At 30.6% G+C, this 27,377-nt stretch overlaps 2 protein-coding genes across 7 annotated transcripts in view; one reads left to right on the top strand and one right to left on the bottom strand.

Moving 5' to 3' along the window:
- Positions 1-792, bottom strand: part of synr (sayonara) — a 34,753-nt gene extending 33,961 nt beyond the window's left edge. Inside the window, exon 1 of the mRNA XM_067287514.1 lies at positions 777-792. The gene's annotated coding sequence lies outside the window, so the exon portion shown is untranslated. The remainder of the gene's footprint in view (positions 1-776) is intronic.
- A 1,721-nt stretch (positions 793-2,513) lies between these two features.
- LOC136989415 (PHD finger protein 14) overlaps positions 2,514-27,377 on the top strand; it is an 85,173-nt gene continuing 60,309 nt past the window's right edge. For 4 of the 6 annotated variants that reach the window (XM_067287545.1, XM_067287544.1, XM_067287543.1 and 1 more), the window contains exons 1-4: positions 2,514-2,733; positions 16,483-16,605; positions 16,687-16,883; positions 16,972-17,039. In XM_067287545.1, the coding sequence (XP_067143646.1) occupies positions 2,640-2,733; positions 16,483-16,605; positions 16,687-16,883; positions 16,972-17,039 (482 nt within the window). In that variant the 5' untranslated portion in view covers positions 2,514-2,639. Of the gene's footprint in view, positions 2,817-16,482; positions 16,606-16,686; positions 16,884-16,971; positions 17,040-27,377 lie in introns of all 6 variants that reach the window. The other 2 variants (XM_067287541.1, XM_067287542.1) reach the window with 2 other exon arrangements.

Below are 27,377 nucleotides of genomic sequence, written 5' to 3'. Positions count from 1 at the left end.
ATTTCTATTAAATTTTATAATTTATAAACTAATTACATTAAATACGTTGTAAGAATGCGTATTATATTCTTACGGAAGAACATGATAAATTTTTATGTGTGTGTGCATATATGTATACATATATGTATACATATTAAATGTAAAATTCTCGAATACTGTAGCCTATATAGATACAATATAAGCTTATATAGACTATATAGTTGATGTATAATATATATTACACGTGATACAACTGTATAGACCTATATACTGTATATGTAAGCTGTGTACAGCTATGTATACAATATAAGCTATATATACTATAAATGAAAACAAATGTAATCGAATTTTGTTTCTCGTAAACACTAATTGTTTTTAAAAAAATCAAAAATCTATCGTGCAAGTAAGTTATTTTTGCTACAAATAAACTTAATTGAGTGTAATGCAGTAGATCATTTAGGCTACAGCAAATTGATTGGCTACATTAAATGAAAGCGTGTTAATTAATTTACGTTGCATAAATGTTATAGAAAGAACATAACAAGCCAGCGTGCGAATTTTCAACGTTAAAAATGTCCAAATATTCGTGAGATTAATGAAACAATTTAACACTTCCATAATTATGTAAACTGTAGTATAGCAGTATAGGCCTTTAATATTATAAACACATCGCCATGTGTTAAATCATTTTCTACGAATAATTAAACGTTTCTTCAGAGATTTTTTATTATTAATCAAATCGAAAAATCTAGTTAAGAAGACGGAATGAGAAAAAAATATAAATTTTTTAAACTCACCAGTATTTTTCGCAAAAATATTTTTCAATTTTGACGGAACTTCCGGAAGTCACACAATTGATCTTATTGTTGGTCGACATGACGTTAGTTGTCATGACAACAAACAAAAGTATCATTTCAATCGTAAAGGATATATATATATTTTTTTTCATCTAAGTCTATATGCTAAATTATTATGCATTACTTTAATAATAAAATAATTAATATTATATATATATATATATCATTTATATTATATATATATATATATATATATATCATTTACTTCATTATTATAATTATTTCATATTAAATAATATTAATAATTTACATAAAAATAAAATTCAAGTAAAAAACTTAGTATTATTTTCAATTTTTTATTTAAAATATTTTTTTTATTTATTTGAACATTTAACTAATTTATTAAAAATTAATAAATTATAGAATATGATTTACTGTTATCTTACTTCAATTCATAATATTACTTTATATGAATACATATAAAATATATTAGATTTTATTTACTATTATTTTTTTATAAAGCTGTTTTCATAAAATAATGTGTAATATACTTTTATTAAATTTATTAATATATTTAAAAACATAATATAGGCCCATATAAATAATATTTATATATGTGTATATAATTTATTTCTATAGTTTATATATTATATATACGTGTGTGTATATTTGTACAGTATATGTAACTGATGCAATCATACAATACTTATAAAAATAATTTTATTCATAATGAGAAAATAGAATAATAGAATTTAATATTTTCTGTAAGCACCGTAATAACGAATAACGCGGAATGATTTCCGTAAGGTGTTAATTATAAATAATAAGTACAATATTTATAATAAATGAATTAATTATTGATATTATTTATCAATATATAACAGTTCATAACAATAGATATTTTTCATAACAAGTACAGTTTCTATTCTTTAAAAAATAATATACATCAATCAAAATCTTCAACTCGATTATATTTTACATGTCTATATAAACAGAAGAATAAAATAAATAAAAGTAAGATTGGGAGTCAAGCACAAAATGCCATTTGTAAAATGATCAGTGTAACAAAAGCCGAAAACATCGCTTTCGAATTTGACACATAAGTGACATTGAAATTAAAATTTTAATTTTGATATTTACTTGAAAGTTTATTTATAGCGTGCTTTTTTAAACCGAAAATAATTTGCCGGTGTTGTTGTAAAAATCTTTCTTCGAATTTCATATTTGCGTGATCTGATTTTCATATTTCGGAAAATAAAAACGTGTCTTGTCTAGAATATTTTTTATTATGTATTATAATTTAATAGTTTTTATATAGTAATTATAATGCTAATTATTATTATTATCATTTTACAACAGGTACTTGATTAATTTAATAAGCTGTTTATATTTAACACGAAGGGAAAAAAATCGTCCACGTTAGCATCGATAGGAGTGACTTTGACAATTTTTCTTTTAAAAAAGTTTTTCTACACTTTTTTAAATTCTAAATCCCTGATATTATTAATTTATTACTAATGCAAAGGCTTTCTCAATTAATATTATTTAATATATGTATTTCAATTTCAAAAATTACTTTTTCACTATTGAAATTTTAAAAAGAAATTAAAACACGAATTTTCTGAAGCGCTATTTAAATGAATGTTTTAAAATATAAGAATTATTATAATAATTAATAAAATTTCAGAAATATTATGAAATCGTTTTTGATATATAAGAATAGTCCCGCACTAAAACATGACCATTTATGGATTAATGATGTTCAAGTTCCGGATGAACATTTGATTGTGATTGGCCGCGTTCAACAGGGGGGCGACCCCTGACGGATGGAAAGAATCAACAAAATTTTTCTTCAAAGTAAAAATGGCTGACAACAATAATAACAACCTGGAAGAAAAAGAAGCAGAAAGCGGTGAAAATAGTGGAAAAGGAGTCGGTTTTCTTTATCGAACGATGGGTGAGTAGCTTTATACTTCGCGGATAAATCGGGACGAGGCTTCTGCGCCAGAGAAACTATGGCGGCCGCAGACTCCAAAAAAGGTCAGATTTTAATATTTATCGAAAATTACAAGAAGAATTTCGTACAAAAACTTATTGAAAAATTTATCTAAGAGTTGGCCGCATCGTTCTATCTATTCAAAAAGCCGATTTTCCGTCGCAGATTGATATGAGAAGTTTGTTCATTTTCATGTGACAGATCCCAGTTTTCACCTTATTTTCAATAATAATACTTCAAAAAGTGGTTGTTTATAATTATTAATGTGATTAAAATATTAAGCAAAATAATCAATAAGAGTTCTTTAGTTCTATATTGAATGTTATTTAATGGTTATACTACACTGTGCCTTGTTTTGAATTGCTTGCAATTGATGAAAGTCTCATCAGTAACACGAATCAATTAATTCAAGTTTATATTACAATTATTTATGACTTGATTACACAACATAAAGTAGTAATGTTATTTTGTTTCAAGCTTTTTAACAAAATTATTGATTAAATTTAATTTCATTGTCCACAGTTTGGGCATTTATCAGTGCTCTGTACACCGGCCAACTCTTTTTAACACTACATGTAGTCTGTTTGGTGTGATAAGTGATGTGATTTTTGATGTAGATGATATTTTGTTTAGTTCTTGCTGACATAAATCAAAAATTAGGAAACACACTATTGAAATAACTAGAATGATTGGCCATATTAACACTGTTAAAACATCTGTCAATAATATGAATTTGTATACATTGTAAAATCTTTTAATTAAACTGAAAATAGAATGTGATATTGTGGTCTGCAAGTAGGGTAGATGTACTGTACCACTTTTGGCCAGTGTACCAGTTCTGGCCAGAAAACAAATTTAACTTAAAAATATAATCACCACTTATTCAAATCTCTCCAATGAAACAAACTTTTATTGTTAACTGTTCACATAGTTAACAATAAAAGTTTGTTTCATTTGTGATTATATTTTTAAGTTAAATTTGTTTTCTGGCCAAAACTGGTACATCTACCCTATATATTGCAGTGGCATTTAACTATATTTTTAAAATCTAAAGAAGATTTCTGAGAAAGTGCAGTACCTGAATATGGGTTATAGAGAATCTGTTTTGGATAAGTTTTTGAATGAAGAAATTAATACGGTTTTTTGAAGTTATAAAAAAAGTTAGTTATTTCCTCACAGATATGTTCACAAATCTGGAAGATTTCTTATTAAATGGTTTAAGCCAGGGGTCCCCAACCTTTTTGTACCTAAGAGCACATTCTAGAATACCGGTCGGACGGCGGGCACCATTTATTTTTTCAAGGGGAATTTATACTTGGACATAGTTAATAATACATACACATAATGTACAGAAAACATTTAATTCCAAAAATGTGCTAAAACATACACAAGACTATTAACAATAATTTTTACAAAACAAGTAATTACTAAACAATGCATACAAATTCTACAGAGTATAAAAATTCTTTATAAAAAATATAAATCTGAAAGTAAATGTGATTTTTGGCATTGCATTTCATTGGCCATTGCTTCGTAATTAGGAGAGTATGATGATATTCCTGCTCGTAAGCAATCGTCAAGGTGTTCATCTGTAAGTCGTGATCTCTACTTTGATTTTATGATATTCAGAACGGACCGGTTTATTTCATTTCAGGTATGGGAAATTTGGTTGGTGAAGATTTGGCAGAGGGGAAAAAGAGATCGGTCGCATTTCGCTTTGTGCTTTTATTTGTGTTGGACGCCATTTCTACTTTTGAGTGGTTAATCATTAAAAACGAAAAAACTTTTACATAGCATTTTATTGAAAACCGAAATATTTTTATTTTTATCGTGTTCACACAGCGGCGGGCACACGTGAAACGATCGGCGGGCACTATGGGTGCCGGCGGACATAGGGTTGGGGACCACTGGTTTAAGCATTTATGATGATTTAATGTTTGATATTCAACAATTAAAACTTGATAGCTGGCAGTCTTAGAGTACCTTTTCAATTATCTATTGGTCAGCATTCTTTAATTTATTTGGCCATGACTTGTAATAAGTCATGGCCAAATAAATTAAAGAATGCTGACCAATCAGAATAGGCCAGAAAATTTTATAAAACATTTATTTCAAGAAATTGAGTAAATTAGAGAAAGATGGGTAGCCTAGACATAAAAGTTTTAAAGTTACACCTTCTGATTTTGGTAAAAAGAAAATGTTATCAACCCCTTGGAAAGTTGATACGTCGTTTTACTATACTAAATTAATAAATAATATCTGTCACATTTTTTACTGATATAAAAGTTGAAATTTTATTTTCAAGAAACATATATTGAAAAACTGGAGATTATCCCAGATACCTCTTACAAGTGTAATTTTCTTTGTTTTTTTAATAAATAAAACTTAGTAAAACAATATTTTAAACAATAGTTGAACAAATTACTGATACATATCACATGCATAAATTGAGTCCTGTTTCAGGGTTTTCACCTTCTTTGTAAGCCTATCCTTTACAGATGTAATGCTGAATTCGATCTTCATTGTAGGACTCTTTCTCATACTTTTCAGCAAGTCACAATATTCTATGATGTAACTGTGACAGCATTCCTATGCTTGGGATTTTTAGGTTTTTTTTCTTTCTTTATTCACTTGATTTCTCTCTCTCTCTCTCTCTTTTTTTTTTTTTTTTTTTTTTTTGTTTTTTTTTGTTTTACAACTTTTGTTTAGCCTTATCTACATGTGTTTGTTTGCAATTTGTCTTCTCATTTAGCTTTTTCATTTGTGTGACATGGTTGTCAGAAGTTTGCTTTTTTCAGTTTGTCATTTGTGCCATAATGTGTCTTTGTGATTCACTGGGTAGAAGGCTAACACTATTTAATAATTCTCTGTGTGATTTCAATTTTAGATTTTTGATCATCCCAGTTCTGTTTCTACATGAAAAGGACCAGGTTGTGGGCCTGTGTTTACTGACTTAGTTGACAGACTGTGCCTCTAAATACAGACTCACAGTCTGTATTTAGAGGCACAGTTTACAGACTGAGCAGTTTCAGAAGGTGGTCATGATAAGTCTGGCGTTTATTTTCACTGGAAATATGAACGTTGATAGGATTAAATTTTCCAGTTACATTAATACATAAAGCCAAAATAATATTTTGACCTTTCTCATTACTTAACTTTCTCAATTGGCATTTCCACGTTTCAGACAGAACTTCCCAATTTCATAAATTGGAAAGTTCTTCATTATAGTAGAATATTTGCCAAAGTGGGAAGTTGATTTGCTTAACAGAAATCAAATTTAAGCTGCTGATTTCTGTTGTTAAAGAGATCAAACAGCTTAAAGATGTTTGGGTTATAATCCACACATCTTTCAATACTGGTTGACTCTGATGTTTGTAGACTGAAGTCTCTATGCCTAGTACTGAATGACATGTAAAAGTCTTTTCCCAATTCTTTCTTCTGTGTGTTGAATCTGTGCAGAAGCTAAAAAGTTTCTGTAGTCTTAAATGCCATTTTACAGAACTTTTGCATGTCAATAGCATTAATTGTTGCTGAAAGCATAATTCAGTTTAATAATTTCTGCTCCAGAATATTGTCGAATATGTTAACATATCTTCCTAATTTTTGATTCATAGAAGTTTGTAATTCTGCTTCAAGGCATTTACATACAGTCACTTAAGGAAATCTTTTGCACTTGAAACCTTTTGGAAGTCTCCTAAATAGATGTGTTATTTTGTTCATACTTTGTCCACAGAGCTTTCATTAACTTTTTACTCCAGCTTCTTTAGTTTGTTATTCTTTCTTTAAACTTTTACACTTCAAAACTATTCAGGGAGAAAATAGAGCCTTTATTGCTTCTGTAGGTCTAGTCAATATCAGTGTTTTCCAACTGCTAGCCCACAGAAAAATATTTGACTGTATTGACGTTGTTGCAGTTGATCATTGGTGACATTTAAACTGTAATGTAGAATCACTGTATGTACTTTGTCACATAACTCTAGATAAGCATATAGTTAATAAATAAGCATAATTCATAGTCACAATAATTTCTCATTGTGGACCAACACAATTCATGGATTATTTTGCTGGTCTATATCATGGTTGAGAAAATAGTTCTCTAGAGCATTGCAAGAAACATTTAAAGTTAGATGGGTATTCTTGGGCAGTCAGAGAATATCCGCCAAATGTGTCCGGTGTTATCCAAAGCATGGCTTTCAAATTTTCCAGCTGTAATGTTAGACAAAAATGGACAGTAGTAAACTACTGCTTACTTAATATATTTACCCCCTGATGTTAATCTGATTTACTAACACAACAATTTCATGATTGTTGTGTTAGTATTTCCAGTTACATGACAAGGCATCAAAGAAAAACGTTCTTTGATGCCTTGTCATGTTTCATATCACTTACTAATGAGAAAAGAATGGCTTTGTATTGTTTTGCATCATCATGGAGCCATGTATTGTAGAAGGAAAAACTCTGTCTAGGGCTACTTGCTTTCCCAAAGTAGATTTTTTTCATTGGATAAAATGTTCAAATAATATGAAGATTTGGTTATTTCCTCAGTTTTCTTAATTTAGTTAATAAAAAAAATAACAACTTTTATGTTAATTTTTGTTTGTTTTTTGTTCTACTGAAGTGGCTTTTGCCAAGAAGTTCTTAATTAATAAATTAGACTTATAAAAAGACTAAACTAACAATTCTTTTGTTACTGAAAAAATTTTACATGCTTCGTGTAAGAAAAGTTTGTGGAACTCTATGAAGTACAAACTTTTTAATGTTGTTATTCTTTTCAACTAATGATGTTTTTTTGCAAAGTTGAACACAATTTGTGATGCTATAACTTTTTTATAATAAACACAAAATAGAATTTAAATAAATATTCTAAAAGAAACATTCTAGTATTATTTTCTGTTTTTAATATCTGAGTTTGAAAGAATTTCAAATAAATAAGCAACCACACCATGAAAAAAACCATAAAGTACAGTGACATTTTTAATCTGAATGATTTTGGTCATTATTTTATCAGCCGCCTTTAGGATAAATAAAATAGTTATCATAAAACAACTTCTCTCAGAATCACTGGGAAGGATAATCAAAATTTAAATTAAAACTAATTTTTTGACCACAATTATGGTCGAAAACATTAGTTTTAATTAAAATTTGTTGTTACTGAGATATAATAAGGTTCTCATGGATTGATTAAATAGTGATCGAATGACAATTTTGATTCTCAATCTTCCTTACACACCGGTGATTCAATCAAAAAATACACTTACGTAAAACCAGATAACCGGAGTGATTAGTATTCAGGTCGCAAACGTTTTCGTAGCCTCTTCTAGGCTCTTCTTCAGGCTTAGTAGTAATAAATTCGAATATATTCCTTTTTGAAAGAAACGAGTTTCGAATTCCGTCACGTGAAAACGTTCCAACATATTTTTTAAACGAAACGATCGCCGTTCTGTGTAGCGCGCATGCGCTTCGAAGCGGCGAAGATGTTAATGTTTACAAATTATCTTCCAGCAGGAACTGCCACGCTGCTGAAAGTGCCAACTCGCATCAATTTTAAAGACATGTGGTGTTGCATCCTGCTCTGTATATTTCCATAGCTTCCAATAATTTGAGATGTTCCGGGTGGTTAGTGGTGAGGATAATGTGAGCTGCGGTAAAGTCCGCCGTGACTTCTTGATCGGTGGCATATGTTGAGAGAGCTGTTGTGAGCCTTTTGTGTGCTATGTCCGCCTTATGTTCTTTAATCCTTATCCCCATTGTACGTTTGGTGGAGCCAATGTAGACCATATCTCTGTCAAATCTGTGGTCTCTGAGGGGGATGGTGTATATTCCCGGTAGTCTGATTGGGTTCGGAGGATCTTTTCCGTTACGGAGTATTTGGAAAATGGTCTGGCATCTTCTGTAGGCTATACGGACTTGACATTTTTTGGATATCGTAGCATATATCGATTTTAATCGCGGGTTAAAAGTGATAGGGATCCTTTCAGTATTGTTTTCTTGAATATTTCTTGAATATATTTCTTGAAAGAGCCAGAAACAGAGTAACAATCAGACAGAAAGGCGCTTAAATATTCAAGAAAACAATACTGAAAGGATCCCTATCACTTTTAACCCGCGATTAAAATCGATATATGCTACGATATCCAAAAAATGTCAAGTCCGTATAGCCTACAGAAGATGCCAGACCATTTTCCAAATACTCCGTAACGGAAAAGATCCTCCGAACCCAATCAGACTACCGGGAATATACACCATCCCCCTCAGAGACCACAGATTTGACAGAGATATGGTCTACATTGGCTCCACCAAACGTACAATGGGGATAAGGATTAAAGAACATAAGGCGGACATAGCACACAAAAGGCTCACAACAGCTCTCTCAACATATGCCACCGATCAAGAAGTCACGGCGGACTTTACCGCAGCTCACATTATCCTCACCACTAACCACCCGGAACATCTCAAATTATTGGAAGCTATGGAAATATACAGAGCAGGATGCAACACCACATGTCTTTAAAATTGATGCGAGTTGGCACTTTCAGCAGCGTGGCAGTTCCTGCTGGAAGATAATTTGTAAACATTAACATCTTCGCCGCTTCGAAGCGCATGCGCGCTACACAGAACGGCGATCGTTTCGTTTAAAAAATATGTTGGAACGTTTTCACGTGACGGAATTCGAAACTCGTTTCTTTCAAAAAGGAATATATTCGAATTTATTACTACTAAGCCTGAAGAAGAGCCTAGAAGAGGCTACGAAAACGTTTGCGACCCGAATACTAATCACTCCGGTTATCTGGTTTTACGTAAGTGTATTTTTTGACAATTTTGATTTTAAACAAATGGAACATAAATGTATTTCTGATGAATATAATTAAGAATTTAATTTAAATTGCTTTTTTAAAAATCTATAGCTAGTAAAATATCAGTAAGTTTGCTTGCATAACATATGTTTAAATTTTCTCTTTATATAGTCAACTGTTTATATATATAATTTAGTTTAATTTAATTTAATACATTAAAATAAATAAATATACATATTTATTTATTTTATTTTTATATATATAAAATCTTAAATGGGTTAATTGAGAATATTAAAAATTCATCAAGCTTTTATTTCTGTTAAATCTAATATATATTTATAACAATAAACCAACCAAAGCCGCATTTTCGGACTGGAATTGGCTACATTAATAATAAATTATGAGATGAGAAAAGAATGGCATTGTATTGTTGTATTATCTCATAATTTATTATTAATATAGCCGATTCCAACCCAAAAATTCGGCTTTGGTTGGTTTATTACTTTAATATATCGGGTTGGCTGTTGACGTTTGTTTATGTTTATATATTTATAACATTGAAAATAACAAATTTGTTTTTCCAGCTCAAAATGTTTCAAGTATAATACATATTAAGAACTTTTTTAATATATTCATCATTCTGGAAAATGACTTAACTAGTTTTTTTTATAAATATAGTGATCTGCTATATTGTAATGTAATTAGAAAATATTAATTAAACAAACTGTGATCCTATAGATATAATTCCACATAATTGAGAAGGCTCATCAATGGTCAAGTGGATAAAAGCACCACATATAGATAGTTGGTCATGAGGTCATGCCTCACCAATGGGTTGGCACGTCAAGCTTTCTTGGTTATCTTCACATCTAACATCTAAATAAGGGCCACTTGTTCATAGAAAATCTCCCAGGAGACACTCCCTTGCCATGTTGCCTAAGTGTTCCATTGATGTAAACCAAATCAAATCATATTTGAGGTTATGTTTCTAGAAATAATATGACTAGATATGGTCAACAAAAAATATAGAACTTTCACTTCATAAATTGCTTATAAAGCAGTGTCTATATTTTAATCATCTGTTAGTATCATCAGGGGTTACTCTGAAAAATTAAAAATATTGTTGTCCATTTTGCCAGTTTTTAATTTTTTCGCTACTTCAAATTATTTCTTGCCACCAGTTTTACTTACTAATGTGAGATAGTCCATGGGTCACCTTGCAAGAGTGGAACCCCTTTTGTGGCACTGGATTGGTGGTGTGAGGACACTACTGTAGGTTTGACATCTGACCTTACTCGCTTTGGGGTCGACCTCAGGTGATGAGGTTGTGACCCTCGCTTTGCTCGCGATCAGTCAGGATGACACAAGAAAGCCTTTATCGTATAAAAGTAGTGGTTTGCTGGACGTAAAGAGATCCACACAGAGACCGTATTTTCAGTTTAATGCATTTATTAATATCTAAACATGCTTACAACAAAGATATTGTCGTCTCGTTGGAGGTTCATCTCCGCAGACAGGTTGTCCAGTGTCCGTAGAAAATTCATTTCCACGAGAAGGTCAAGCTGGAGGCTGGATGGCTGAAATCCTCGTCGGGAAGTTGAATCCCTAGTCCCTTTGTCCACACTCGGGTGAAATTTCGGGGTCTTGACTCTGTGTCTTCAATATCCCAAGATGATGTCCGGGTGTGGATCCTTAGAACCAAGAATTCTCCTCCCAACCTCCCTGTGTCCTTGGGACTCTGGGCTTTTATAACATTTTTACCTGAAATCCAGAGGTTTTGGGTGGTCTGAATGATGGTCAATCTTTTATTCTATTGCTCCCTGGTCTGTTGCCAAGGACGCGATTTGGGCTGCAGGGTCGCTGATCAACCTGAACTCCCCCATCCAGGTCGTTCCCCTCCAGAGTCGGGTCAAGCCCTTCCCCAGATGGCAGTCCCATAAATTTTACCCTAATGTATATTTTCTGACTCAGAGAAGATGCAGCTGGAACCACTTGGTCTCGACTGCCGCCCCCTCCATAGGAGAGCCGGACAAACTCCACTTTGAACTCTGTGTAAAATGACCGACCAAAGTTACCCCAGTGGACGATCCCTCAGTCGTTCTCACATTGTACGATTGGAGATCTGTCGATTAGGTTGGGAATGTGACAATTAAATCGTCTCACCCCATTCCTCGGCCACCTCAGTCTTGTTTATGAAATAAGTCATTGATTTAATGGCTCCATCTCGACAGCCAGTTTCCCAATGGGGGTGAAGTCCTGGCCTCACAGTGGGATCTGTTCTCAAGCATCACTAGATGGCTGTAAGTTAGAATTTATCATGGGATCACAATATCCCTGATGACGTCAGGACTGACACCAGGCAAGAAAGTTTAATTGCATTTTGCCTCCCGATTTAAAGTGTACTATTCGTCACGTTTCTTTCCAAGAGGAGGGCTATTGGTACGAGTGGGGAGATCGTAGATCAGTCGAAAGGCATCCATCTTAAGTAAATTGAACTAGAGCCAAGTTAACAATTAACTAACTAATTTCATAAGGAAAAATATAAAGAATTAACATACACTATCTCAATACTGAACTAGATACACCTCAAGACATAGTTTACATCAATCTATAAAACATGTCTTAAATAATCTTCACATCCTAGTTATGTGAACTTTGAAGTAACATTCAGGGATCTTCATGCAGTAACGTTTGGAGGAGCTTTCGATGCAACAGACTATCTACACCCTTCAGGAGTGTTTGTCTCGAGAATGTTCATCAACTTGTGAGAAGAATCTTCTTGGTTATCCACTGTGTTTTAAGGAGAGATCTACCGGACATTATGGCATCTCCAAAGTATCAAGGGTTCCATGCAAAAATGGCAGTTTTGAACCCTTTTATTTGAAATTTCTCTCCAAGTGTGGGTCAGTATTTTGACCATTGACAGGATATCTAGATGAGTCGGGCAGGCCAGAGGTTTTGTCATCGGTGATGATAACGTCTTGCACAGGAAGTGGACGGTGAAAAAGGAAGTTCTATTTCCTTGTTCACATCAATTATATCACCAAAGTTACTTTCTTCTATTTCTTATGTTGAACGAATACACAAATCACTAACTTTACTTCAAATGTAATAAGCAAACAATAAGTATGCATACGTTACTTATTATGCTGCCCTCCTTCCCCACAGATGGCAGTATCATTTGTAAACAACAGTGTTGCCAACTTTTGCATTCCTTGATTTCTATGCATGGTGACCCATTTTTATTTAACTGTCCTGTAAAGTACTTAATTTTAGTATCTTAGGAAACCGACTATAATTACGGTCGGTGAAACTTCCGTTAACCTAACGGGTACTTTACGCGGATTCGAGATTAGTTTGCCAGGCCTGGGCTTTTAAGCGTGCACCGAAAGATTAGTAATAATAACAATAAATACCAAGTCAAATCAAAAGTTCAAATATATTTAATTAATAACTAGAACGTACTATGTACAATTGTCAATAATTCCAAACAAAATTTATTAACGAAAATCAATAAGTCAACCCGACAATAAACTCAGCTACTTAGCTTAACTTAATATTAATTTCCCCTTTGAAAATTCGACAATCAAATACTTAGAAACTATGAACAAAATCTCTTACTAATTAAACGTCTATCCGTCACCTCACTATACGAAGAAACTATTTCCTCAATCCTTTCGATATCGTCAATCGAACTCCTCTTTAACACCTTGGATCGTCCAATTATCAATCTGGACTTCTATCAGAAAATACTTCGCTTTCGAATTAACCTCGCTCTCAACGTCGCCTCGATTTGGAATTCACCTCGGTTTGGAAATCACCTCTGTTTGGAAATCACCTCTCCTTCTTCGGTTAACATACGGGTTTTATACTGTGAGGTGACGTCACACTTGAGCTGGGTCACTCCTCTTATTTACATACTTAGTTGCTAACATTAACTTTTTTTTCTGGCAGCTTTAAGTTTCCGACAAAGCTTATAAACCGTTTACAAAATATTTATCATAATTTTCTGGGATGTTAAGACAGTTTATCAAGTATTTCTTTACTAGTGATTGTGGGGACTCCCCCCTCCATTTTTTTTCTGCGGACTGTTACTTCCGCTGGGCAGCGCAAGTGCGCAAGATGTTTCCTATGGCGCTTATTTCTCCGTGAGTTGTTTTATCTTCATTTTTCATTACTAACAAGAGAGTGGTGGGGAACCTTCGTCCTAAATAAACATAAACCCCAAACAAAAGATAATAAAACGGAAATAATAATGAAATAAAAATAACGTTCGGACTCAGTTCCTTACAGTCCTTAATATTAAACTTACTGCTGGATATCAGTAAGGTGTGTTATTAGGGAAAAAGAGAGAACTCTGACCTAAACAATGGTTTTGAAATGTCATAAGCTGTACATTATCTTTTATCCTTATAATTTAATTCTTGCCATCAAATGCAGTCAATTCCACTGGATGTGTATGCAAGTTTCTGTACAAGATTTTGGTTTACATTTTTTTTTCAGACTACTATGTGCAATTGATCAGCCAATCTGTAATTTTTGGCTTCCATCCCTTTTGCCTTGAAAATTGTCCAAAAATCTTCAGTTGGCCTAATTTCTGTTTTCCTTTTTGACAAAGATGATGTTTTCTTATCAAAGATAATCCAATGTGGTTTTAACAAAGTAGAAACTTACTTGATCTGGCCAGAAGAAAATCTTTTCTCAAGCAGAATGTGTCAAGTGTAGAGAATTATGTACATCGCATTTAAATATCATTGGACATTGATAGCAAAACTTGATTTTCTTATTAAGGTTTAAATCCAGTTTTTTGTCCCATTGCAATCCAAACAAAATTATACTCTCAAACTCGTTTTTCTTAGAAAATTACATTGGTAGGTATAGAGGAGATATCATTGGTATAAAATTCACGATTACCATTGATTGTTGAGGACAAGAGGGTAAAGTAAGTTTCATCATCCAAAATGAACTTTTCAGAGAATTTTTGTAATAGCTTTCACACTTTCTTTGCAACGATCTTTGCGTATCTATTGTCCAGAGTTTCCTCTTTCAATATGTAATGTATTTTTGTTTTCAAAGCCTCATGGAGCCAATCACTGAAATTTTTAATTTTAGGGATAGAGATAAATTTGAAACCATGTTGCTGCCTTCAAAAGTTTCCTTCAATTTTTTTCAACTTTGCTTCTCTACTAAATCCATTTCTTCTCTGTGGTGATAATCCTCTCTCAAAACATTGAATAATACAATATATAGTCCATTTTGAAATTTCTTCATTTGTGAAATAATTTATAGTAAACTTTTTCTAATGTTTTATTTTAATGTGTAAAGTTGTACACTTTTAGGCATAAAACATCTTTCATTGCCATTTTGAAAAACAAAAAAACAGAAAATTGAATACAGGAAAAGATTTTAGAATGTTCCACTGCATTCCATGCACTTTAAAATTACAACATGTACAGTACAAGCATAATTAAAAATTATTGGCTGTTAGCTACATCTTGAGATATTTTATGCAGATTTCTTCCAGTCATCAATTATTTCAGATCATCTTAGCTTAATCTCATTAGTCTATTACAATAACATCATAAGTATTTGCTTTAAATGGTAGATGATTTGGTAAATGGTAAATGCTTTAAATAGATGATTTCATGAGATATGCATCATTGAATTCACTATTGATTCAAAAGAGCTTAATACAAAGTGAAGATGTTTTAACTTTGATATCATGATATACAGAGATGTATAACTAGTTTCCATGGGCTCTGTGTGGAGTTCTGCTCAAAATTATCATTATAGAGTTCATTGAACAAGGTTTTTGCATATTCCAATATAAAATAACTTTTCATGTTTGCTTAGCACCATATTTGCAACTATTGCCTCTTAGCAACAAATCATGGCAACAACATGCCTATTATTCTTGGAAAAACTTGGAGAGTTGACCTTTATTTCAAACACAATGTGAATCTGTCTCTGTAAACCATATAATTTGGTAGACATATCTCACAGCAAATTCTTGAGATACGTCTACCAGATTATATGGTTTACAGAGACAGATTCACATTGTGATACCGTACAGCAAGCCGATTATATACTTTATTTCAATGTTAAAAAATAGGTATCTATTGTGTAGTTTATGAAGTAATACATTTTTAAATTGTATCATGGACTTATGAATAACTCTGTATTTTATGTTTTCTAAAGTTAACATATTTATACTATAAAAATTTTATTACTTATAATAATAATAATAATTATGGAAAATATACAGTATTATATCTCGGCAGATAAGACAATAGTTGAATCATAAAAAAAAGCCCTCAAAATCCGGGGTTGACTTACAGGACAGATATGAAAAAAAAATTAGATTGAAATTTATATAAATTAAAACCATTATAAAAAACGGACAAACCGTAATTATTTACTAGTAGAGAGTAGGGTATATGCACAAAATAGAATAGCCCATATGACATTTTTGTGAATAGTCAAGGTCATTACCTGAATGCTGAATCAGTTCAAATGTTTGCAACAATCGCAAGGCAAGGCAATGCTGTCAGATGCAAGAAAATAAATTTGTTCATTTGAAGAATTACAAATAGGACATAATTCTGTGTATGCTATAAAGTATTATTATTCAGATAGTTTGGGGTTCGTCTTATAGGACAGATATATGCTAAAACTATAAAACTTCAACGAAAATTTATACCTTGTTTTATCTGAGGGTTGTCTTATCTGCCGAGATATACGGTATTTTAAACAATATCTATTCTGTAATTGATTAATTTTAAAATATGTCCCTATCATTTTTAATTTGAATAAGTCCCTAAAAACCCTATTTTATAATTGAAGGGCCAATGCAACCCTATATATTTAGCAGATCTTAGTATGTAGTAACTTATCTAATAATAAAAACTTGTTATAGTTGAAAGAGATCCCAGCAAAAGAAGAGTCAAACCTGTAGAAAAACATCTGCAGTTGTTAGACTTTGCTGATCTTGATGACAGTTCTGACGACAGTGACTTCAAAATTGGAGATCACGAACAAGGTTAGTAATTTTAAATTGTCATTAATGTTACATAACAAAGCATGTTAATTAAAAGAATGTGAATTTGTTTTTTGTCATTAGAATCTGACAATGATGATTCTGGTGAGAGTTCTGCAGGAAATGAAGAAGCAAGTGAAGAAGAAGAAGAATCAAAACCTGCAGAAGTCATTCCAGAACCACCTCCAGAAAACGTTGAAACTACTGCTAAAGCATTGAAAGTATCGGTTGGAGAATTAATTGAGAGAGCAATGCAAAGACAAAGTCAGGCAAGACAACGGGTCTGTAAATAATTACGGGAAATAAAAGAAATTTTTCATTGTACTTCCCATATTTATTTTTGTGGTTTTCTTCTTCTTTTTCTTATAGATATCAACGGATGGATCCGCTAAAAAACTAAAAGTGCTGATATGCAGTGTGTGCTTAGGAGACATTAGGTATGGCAGTTTGAATCTGGGAAAGATAATTAAATTTAAACTTTCATTCACTTTCTAAAACATTGTTACCAAAAAGGAATGTGAAATGCAAAATTTTTTTTATATTTGGCAATCTCTCAGAAATTTTTACTAACTAATTGGACAAAAGAAAATTTTGTGCAGTATTATAAAATTTTTTATGTTGTAGAGAGAGAGAGATTGTAATTAAAAATACAAATGTACTGTAGATGTAGAACCTTGATTACCTGGATCATTATGTGCACAGATAATCTGGATACTGTGTGAGGTACAGAATTGTAATTTAAACTGGAAGTCAACACAGCAGAGTATTGTAATTCAATTAAAATTATCAAAAGTGAAAAGAATGGATTTATCTGCACAAAAACCTAAGGTTATATATAGGTGCAACATTAGTAGTTTTGATACATTGATTACATGGTTATATTGTTTAGCTCAAGCTGAAAAGTCGCCTGGTATAGTTTTTTTACTTTTTGTGAGATAAGTAGAATCTTAAAGCTATTCTCTTTCATTAACCTTAGACATCACTTCCAGTAATGTGCTGTTATTTTTTTCAGCTCTCTGAATATATGTTTCAAAATAGTCAAATGCAGCTTTATGAGAAATTTTTGTTCTTGGTAAATTCTATATCTTCACTTTTAGAATCTGGTTTAACCTCAATGATTTCATCATTGGATGAGGTTTGATCAGTTTCTATACCAAACATGGACAAGTGCGACTCTTTTTGAGTTACATGAGGCTCTTGCTGAAAGTATTAATTTCTGTTTTTTCTCATTATTTTTACAATTTTATTTTTATAATTTTGTGAAAATATGTTTATTAAAAAAATTCAATATTTGTTTTATATTATATTTATATAATAAAATCGTGTGCCTTACCATACTATCTGCCACGACAGTACAGAACTGCGGCTCCCATACATTTTGCAAAACCTACATTTTGGCTCCCACTGAACTCTTGCTTGCCTACCCCTGTTCTATACCTTAATTGTTTCATTAAAGAATGTCTGTTGAAATAAGCCACACAAATCAAAATTTTTTCTCAGGCAGACTTTATTTTCATCAGTTTCCATATACTCTGTCACATTACCATTTTGAGTAGGAAACAGTCAATATGTTTTTAAGAACTCCTCACTGGTTTCATCCCATGTTTCTGACAATCAGTATACATCTTTTCAGATAGATTTTAGAGTGAAAGCAATACTTATAAACTTTGTGCAAAATTCCATACAGTAACTTACATACAGTAACTGTTGAAATCTGATGCTCTGGATGGTGATCTGATTCATAGGTTATATTGGGAGAAAGAAACATCTATTGAAAGTTCTTGAGGATGTGCAGCTTTCTCTGGAAGGCCTACAGAGCATAAATGTTGTTTTATTTGAGAATAAACTACTATTAAGCATCACTCTTTTAAAATTTTCTATGTTATTGTTGCACTTTCTTGAAAATTGTACAAGAGAGACAGATTTAAGTTGCTGGAATGGTTCAGGTTGCTTGGAAATTTTTGTAAGCAGGAGTTTTATGTTGTGTGTTTCAAGAAGCATTTTCACAAACCATGAAGGTGTCTGTCTATGCTGTTTTCTCTCTGGTGCTTGAGCTTTGTGAACACTAAGTTTCCATTTAAAAGCATTCTTCAGTAAAGGCTGTTTTCAATGACATTATAAATTTACTCGATCTAAGGATTTTTAAAACTATTTATGTAAATTAATGTCAAAAGGCATGAATAGTGTTAACATCAGTTGAAAGATTTTTGCCAGATATAGTCAGATCTTGAATACAAAATATGATTTAAAGTTTTGCAGCCAATCTTCACTTGTGTTGAGAGTGATTCTTGCTGTAACTTCTATAAAACAATTTTGCTTTTTTGAATAATATTGGGTCTCTAATTAGCAAGACTTTGCTGCATTCTTGCACAAGCCAGGAGTACAGTGCTTTTCCTACTTGTGGATTTTCAGCTTTCTTGAATATTGTTTTTCTCTCTGGACTACACTTTGTTTTAAAAGCAAACATTTTACCTTGGTTTTATTTTTTTAATGTGAGAAATTGTCAATGTTTCTATTCTGTAAATTTATGCCACTTCTATCTTTTTCAATGCTTTAAAATTTCTAATTAATTATTTTAATTAGAAAAGCCTTACTGTCCTTAAAGTTATTATTATTTAAAGTCGTCTACGTGGATGTTATTTATTAATAGGACCTTGTACTGGTGTATTGGCACAGTAATGAGAGTTAATTCAGGAAAATTTCTTTATTTTATCACCTGTAGTAGCAATATTCGTACACATTTTACACGTGTTTCGGGCTAGCATGCCCCTCATCAGCAGTATTACCACTATGCTCTATAATTAACAATAAAACATATAAGTTACAATAAAATCTAAAATATTCCGAAAAAATTAATAAAATACAATTTAAAACCTACTATGAATACATATCTCAATTCCGAGTATGAATAGATGTTTCTCGTTTTACAATTACAGATATTGTGTAAATACGTACTCCAACTTAAATTGACAATTTCCTTTCTATCATTAAACAATTTGCTGTATAATTAAAGGTAAAACATAATAAATAACCAAAGATAAACAGATAAATTAATACAATACAACTTGTAAGAAAGAAACTTACATTAAGGTTTTACATTTCGCCATTCCACAGTGTAATAACAGAGTTGCTTAATTGTGCTTATTTATAATGTCACCGAGTATGGTGTACCATGATTGGTGGATTATTCTACCCAAATTATTATTGATTCTATTCCTTTCTTTTATTATATATAAATGTTCATATAATTGCCTTTTGTAATTGTTTGATTCTTTTCTCTTTATTTTTATACTATTTTTGTCAATTTGGCACCCATAATTATTACAGTGTTCTGCAACTGCAGAATTTGCATAATTACCTCTTATTGCTCTTATATGTTCTTTTATTCTTGTACTTAATTTTCTTTTGGTTTCACCTATATGTGTTTTAACCGGATCACAACTGCAATTAAATGAATAAACAATTTCTTTTTCATCCATTATATCTAACTTTTTGTCAGACCTATAATATAAATGTTTTTTAAATAAATTGTTTTTTTCCAGTATCAAATTCATTTTTCCTTTAAGTATATTTTTTACTCTTTCAAATAATTTAGGTACATATGTCATCTTGATGCATTTTTTATCTTTATCAAAATTTCTATTTTTGTTATTATTACTATTAATCCAATGTAACCATTTTTCCAAGATTTTTTGGGGGTAGCTATTTAGTAGGAACATTTTTAATACTTGTTTTATTTCTGTTCCCTGATTTTCTAATTTACTCGTTCTGTTTTTAATTTTATCTATGTACATTTTAAATATGTTAAATTTCATATTCTGAGGGACATTAGATTTGTAATTTAATACTTTTGGTATTTGCATCAGCTTTATAAATTTTTTGAATTCTAATTTATTATCAGTTCTATTAATGGTTATATCTAAATAATTTAAACTATTATTACTTTCTATTTCTGCTTCGAATTGTATGTTTGTTTCTATTGAATTAGCTTTCTTTAAAATTTCATTTTCGTTAGTTTTTTGGCTATCAAATAAAATAATGCAATCATCTACATACCTATTATAAAATGTTATTCCTGTTATATCTTTAATTTTTCTATCAATGTCTATCATAACGATTTCTGCAAGTCTTGGACCTATGCATGTTCCCATTGGTATCCCTTCAGTTTGACTATAAAAGTTATCACCATATTTGAAGAAATTGTTTTCCATTACTACCCCAAACATAATTTAATAATCCAGTTGGGTGCTGAGATTTTCTGTAAGGAATTTTCAATGTTATTTTTGGTTATACTCGGGTACATATTTTTAATATCTAAAGATAACATTTTTGTATATTTATTAATTATAACATTACTGTTTTTTAATCTATTTAATAATAGGTCTACATTTTTTAAACTATAATCCGAAATTTCTAGCGTATTAAGCTTAATTTTAAAAAAATTTTCTAAATTATAATATACATAATTTCTAACATCAATTAAAGGTCTGTACTTAACTGGATTTTTATGCGTTTTGACTCTAATATTAAATTTAGGTATGCGATTGTTTTCACTTTTTATTTTTTTATAGTCTTCATCAGTTATCAGATTTTGTTTTTTTAAATCTTCTAATTCTTTATTTAATTCGTTTTGTATATTTTTTCTTGGGTCCTTTTTTAATAATTTATATTCACCACCTTGTATTAATTCTGTTATAATGTTATTCTTCTTTTCGGATTCTATGACTATCGTTTGTTTTGTTTTATCACATTGTAGTAATTCTAATTTATTATCTGTTAAAAATTTTTTAACGTTATTTAAATGTTATCAGAGGAATGGAGGGAAAGTTATCAGAGGAAATAGAGAAGATAAAAACTGAAATCTGGTATTTGAGAACCTGTAAAAGGGAGCAAATCAGATTACCAACACTGAGTTTACCTGTAAGTATAAGCAGGAATGTACAAAAGCATGATGTAATAAGAATAAATAGGATAATTCTATCATCTAATATTAAATTTAAGAATTACAAATTAAAGAAGTTATTGGGGAAAAAAGAAGAAAGAAAAAATAGAGATAAAGTATACCGGTAAATTTTTTGAAAATAAGTATAAAAAACTAATCAAAAAAATAGATTACCCTTCACTTAAAGAAAGAGAAGAATGGGAGAAAAACCTGATAGTGAATACAACAAATATAGCAATACCGAGTTCAATAAGAAGAACAATTGAATTAGGAACTAATTTCAATGGCCCAGAGATATTGAAAAAAGAAGATTTTGCTGTGTTCATCGAGCATCTACTTTGGAAAATACCCGAGGAGGAAAGAGAAGAAACAAGAAAAGGTATGCAAACCACCATAAAAAATCAAAAACTAAAAAAGAAAACGATAAAGTACAAAATTATAAAAGACATTTAAATAACGTTAAAAAATTTTTAACAGATAATAAATTAGAATTACTACAATGTGATAAAACGAAACAAACGATAGTCATAGAATCCGAAAAGAAGAATAACATTATAACAGAATTAATACAAGGTGGTGAATATAAATTATTAAAAAAGGACCCAAGAAAAAATATACAAAACGAATTAAATAAAGAATTAGAAGATTTAAAAAAACAAAATCTGATAACTGATGAAGACTATAAAAAAATAAAAAGTGAAAACAATCGCATACCTAAATTTAATATTAGAGTCAAAACGCATAAAAATCCAGTTAAGTACAGACCTTTAATTGATGTTAGAAATTATGTATATTATAATTTAGAAAATTTTTTTAAAATTAAGCTTAATACGCTAGAAATTTCGGATTATAGTTTAAAAAATGTAGACCTATTATTAAATAGATTAAAAAACAGTAATGTTATAATTAATAAATATACAAAAATGTTATCTTTAGATATTAAAAATATGTACCCGAGTATAACCAAAAATAACATTGAAAATTCCTTACAGAAAATCTCAGCACCCAACTGGATTATTAAATTATGTTTGGTAGTAATGGAAAACAATTTCTTCAAATATGGTGATAACTTTTATAGTCAAACTGAAGGGATACCAATGGGAACATGCATAGGTCCAAGACTTGCAGAAATCGTTATGATAGACATTGATAGAAAAATTAAAGATATAACAGGAATAACATTTTATAATAGGTATGTAGATGATTGCATTATTTTATTTGATAGCCAAAAAACTAACGAAAATGAAATTTTAAAGAAAGCTAATTCAATAGAAACAAACATACAATTCGAAGCAGAAATAGAAAGTAATAATAGTTTAAATTATTTAGATATAACCATTAATAGAACTGATAATAAATTAGAATTCAAAAAATTTATAAAGCTGATGCAAATACCAAAAGTATTAAATTACAAATCTAATGTCCCTCAGAATATGAAATTTAACATATTTAAAATGTACATAGATAAAATTAAAAACAGAACGAGTAAATTAGAAAATCAGGGAACAGAAATAAAACAAGTATTAAAAATGTTCCTACTAAATAGCTACCCCCAAAAAATCTTGGAAAAATGGTTACATTGGATTAATAGTAATAATAACAAAAATAGAAATTTTGATAAAGATAAAAAATGCATCAAGATGACATATGTACCTAAATTATTTGAAAGAGTAAAAAATATACTTAAAGGAAAAATGAATTTGATACTGGAAAAAAACAATTTATTTAAAAAACATTTATATTATAGGTCTGACAAAAAGTTAGATATAATGGATGAAAAAGAAATTGTTTATTCATTTAATTGCAGTTGTGATCCGGTTAAAACACATATAGGTGAAACCAAAAGAAAATTAAGTACAAGAATAAAAGAACATATAAGAGCAATAAGAGGTAATTATGCAAATTCTGCAGTTGCAGAACACTGTAATAATTATGGGTGCCAAATTGACAAAAATAGTATAAAAATAAAGAGAAAAGAATCAAACAATTACAAAAGGCAATTATATGAACATTTATATATATAAATAAAAGAAAGGAATAGAATCAATAATAATTTGGGTAGAATAATCCACCAATCATGGTACACCATACTCGGTGACATTATAAATAAGCACAATTAAGCAACTCTGTTATTACACTGTGGAATGGCGAAATGTAAAACCTTAATGTAAGTTTCTTTCTTACAAGTTGTATTGTATTAATTTATCTGTTTATCTTTGGTTATTTATTATGTTTTACCTTTAATTATACAGCAAATTGTTTAATGATAGAAAGGAAATTGTCAATTTAAGTTGGAGTACGTATTTACACAATATCTGTAATTGTAAAACGAGAAACATCTATTCATACTCGGAATTGAGATATGTATTCATAGTAGGTTTTAAATTGTATTTTATTAATTTTTTCGGAATATTTTAGATTTTATTGTAACTTATATGTTTTATTGTTAATTATAGAGCATAGTGGTAATACTGCTGATGAGGGGCATGCTAGCCCGAAACACGTGTAAAATGTGTACGAATATTGCTACTACAGGTGATAAAATAAAGAAATTTTCCTGAATTAACTCTCATTACTGTGCCAATACACCAGTACAAGGTCCTATTAATAAATAACATCCACGTAGACGACTTTAAATAATAATAACTTTAAAATTTCTATTTAGTTTCTATTGTTCATTTAGTATAACTTTTTATCCATTTTTCACTGCAACTTTTTTCCATTGAAAGAAGTGATCCAAAAATAAACACAAGGTGCAGTTATTGTCTCCTATTCATCCTTCTTACATGGAAGAAAGGCAGAAGAGGCATACTTTTATACTTTACTGTATTATATTTTCAGATAGATAATCTAGATTTCAATCATCCAGACCTATTATCACAATTTTATCTACTGCGCCTCCTCCTCCTGCCTCCTTTCCCTCTTTTCTGCCAGCTAAACACTTCATGTACGGCTAGTGTCTTTCTTGTATGTATGTATGTACTGTGTGTGCGCTTGCATGCCTACATACAGAGTGGTTCACTGATGGCATTTGGTAATTTTTCTTTTTTTTTTTTTTTTTATTAAACCATTAGAGACAGGAATATGGGATCAATAACCAAGTTTATAGAGCAGACTGGGATAATTTTCGGTAACCTTCAGATGATCTTGAAAACCAGCAGTTTTAGAGATAAGAACAAAATAATTTTCTGTTTTGCACTTTTGTAGTTTGTTTCATGGCTATTTTTCACAATTTATACCCTATAATTTTTTGAAACTTGATTTTATGGAACTTACATTATAGGAATGGAATAAGAACATCTAACATTTTAAATTCAAAATAATTGATTTTTTTTAAACACATTGTATGACTTACATAAGAAAATGTACCATATTAATATATTGTATAGATTATACTGTACAATTAATATGTTAAATAACATTTTTTGTTAACTATAATTAAATGATGATTTTGCATGAACTTAAAAAGTATTTATCCAAGTACTTAATAAGAGAATGAGGTTAGTTCTTGGTAAAGATCAAGATCAAATGGTTACATGGTTTGATAGTTAGTATGCATATTGTTCTAGAAATGATTTGTTTTTCATATTACACAACAAGTCATATAATCAGTCGACCTTTACTCTTTTGGAGTGCTGAATCTTCCTTATTAAGAATGTGGCACAAGATAAAAAGGTTTATCCAAGTGATTTGTTTAATTAAATAATATAAAGTTTTATTAATGAAATCATATTAATTATATATTGTACATTAATAAATTACATAGATTATATTTTATTTATAACTGATATAATGCATATTAAAACAATCAAATATTTGAATTTAAATGCTAAATATATAGTAGTCACCACTGAACTTAGACTAAGCTACAGATAACATGTTATTCAATAAATAGGATTAAAAAAAAGTTGCTTTGATTCATTGCATGAATGTTTTACATAATTTAAAACAAATATGTGGTAATTAATCTTTATTTTTGCTAAATATCAACTTGATATCTTGCAAGTTTAACAAAATTGACCCAGTCAAACCTGAGTCACAGGCATCAAAAAACATAGACCACTGCATCACCCCCATCAATGAACATATACCACTGCATGTTTAATATTTTGTTGCATTACCTTTACGGCCAAAACACCTTCCATATGTTTTGGCATGCTGTTGACTAGGTGTTCACATTCATCTGCCATTATGGAATTCCAGATAGTGAAGATGGAAGCTTTTAGTCCTTCAACTGTCCGAGGGCGTGTTTTTCGCATACGTCTCGTCATAATGTTCCATACATTCTCAATTGGTGAAAGATCTGGGCTGTTGGATGGCCAAGGAAGAACTTCTATGTTCTTTTCTGCAAGCCACTGTTTTCTTTTTTGCTTGTATGACATGTAGCCCCATCTTGCTGAAAAATGCAGGTTTTATTTGGATATAGCTTTGCTATGGACAGAAGTAAATACTGTTGTAGAATGTTAATGTATTGCTCTGAAGAAAGTGTTCTATCAACAAATGTCAACTGACCCATTCCACTGGCACTCATACATTTCCAAACCATTAAGTTGGCAGAAAACTTCACTGAGCAGTATAACAACGATGGCTCATTAGCTCAACTGGAGATCGAATGACATGTTTGATTTTGTCTGTTGCTGATAATTTAAAGTTTGATTTATCAGACCATAGAATTTCATGCTACTTTTCTTGAGACCAGGAAAGATGTTCTTTGGCTCACTGTAACTGTTTCTTCTTTTAATGTGCTGTTACAAAGGTTTTTTATGTGCTGCATAGAACTGGAAATGCATTTCTTGAAGTCTCCTATGTGTTGTCAAAACAGATACATTTTTTCCAGTTGTATCATTCCATATTATAGTTACATTTAATATCTGTTGCACAGCGGTTTTTTTGCGATTCTTTTAAAACTCCTATCATCAACTTTTGAAGTTTTTCGCTGATGTCCAGCAGCTTTGTTAGGTATAACGTGGCCATGGTTAGTGTAATAAACAATAGTCTGGTGCATTGTTGTCTTGCTTAGCATTAGCTCTTTTCTAATAGCTCTTTCAGACATGCCACAACTTTGTTTAGCAATGATAGCATTCCTTAAATCTTCCGAAACAGCTTTTCCACTGGACAAAAATGCAAAGGTTCATAAATAAAACTAAAAAATCACCTTATATCATTTACAGGATTACTGCAGGCTAAAGTGAGGCTAAAATAATTGGTTGTTTCAGAAATACTGCAATTGTAACATTATTTAAATGCAAATTATTGGCTGGTCTATGTTCATTGACATGGGTGATGCAGCAGTCTGTTCTTTGATGCTTGTGACTCTAGTTTGACTGGCTCAATTTCATTAACCTTGCAAGATATCAAGTTGATGTTTAGCAAAAATAAAGATTAATTACTGTATATTTATTTTAAATTATGTAAAACATTCATGCAATGAATTAAAGCTAATTTTTTTAAAACATCTTTATTGGATGGAATGTTAACTGCAGCCTGGTCTAAGTTCAGTGGTGACTACTGTAATTACACCATCCTCCTATTATAAATGCCTGACAATGATTTTAATGTTATCTAAAGTACTTGCAAAAAATATTTGATTTGTTTTTAAAAAAAATTTTTTGTTTAAAAAATTACTACCATCAAAAGATAGTTTTAAAATACACTAAGTTATTACCTGATATGTGCCATTATTTACTAGAAAATGATTTGACAGTTAGGAATTGAGTACAAGGTATTTTATGTCTTTGTACATCTTTTTCAAAAATTAAAATATTAACAGATACCTAAAAGCTAATACAGTCAAACCTGTTTTTATGCGGGGGATAGGGACCGCATTAAAAAA

The sequence above is a fragment of the Centruroides vittatus genome, unplaced genomic scaffold (genome assembly GCF_030686945.1).
Source record: "Centruroides vittatus isolate TY-2023 unplaced genomic scaffold, ASM3068694v2 scaffold_520, whole genome shotgun sequence".
NCBI lineage: Eukaryota > Metazoa > Arthropoda > Arachnida > Scorpiones > Buthidae > Centruroides > Centruroides vittatus.
The sequence above is the reverse complement of the archived record's forward strand: the minus strand, read 5'-3'. Positions and strand labels throughout refer to the sequence as shown.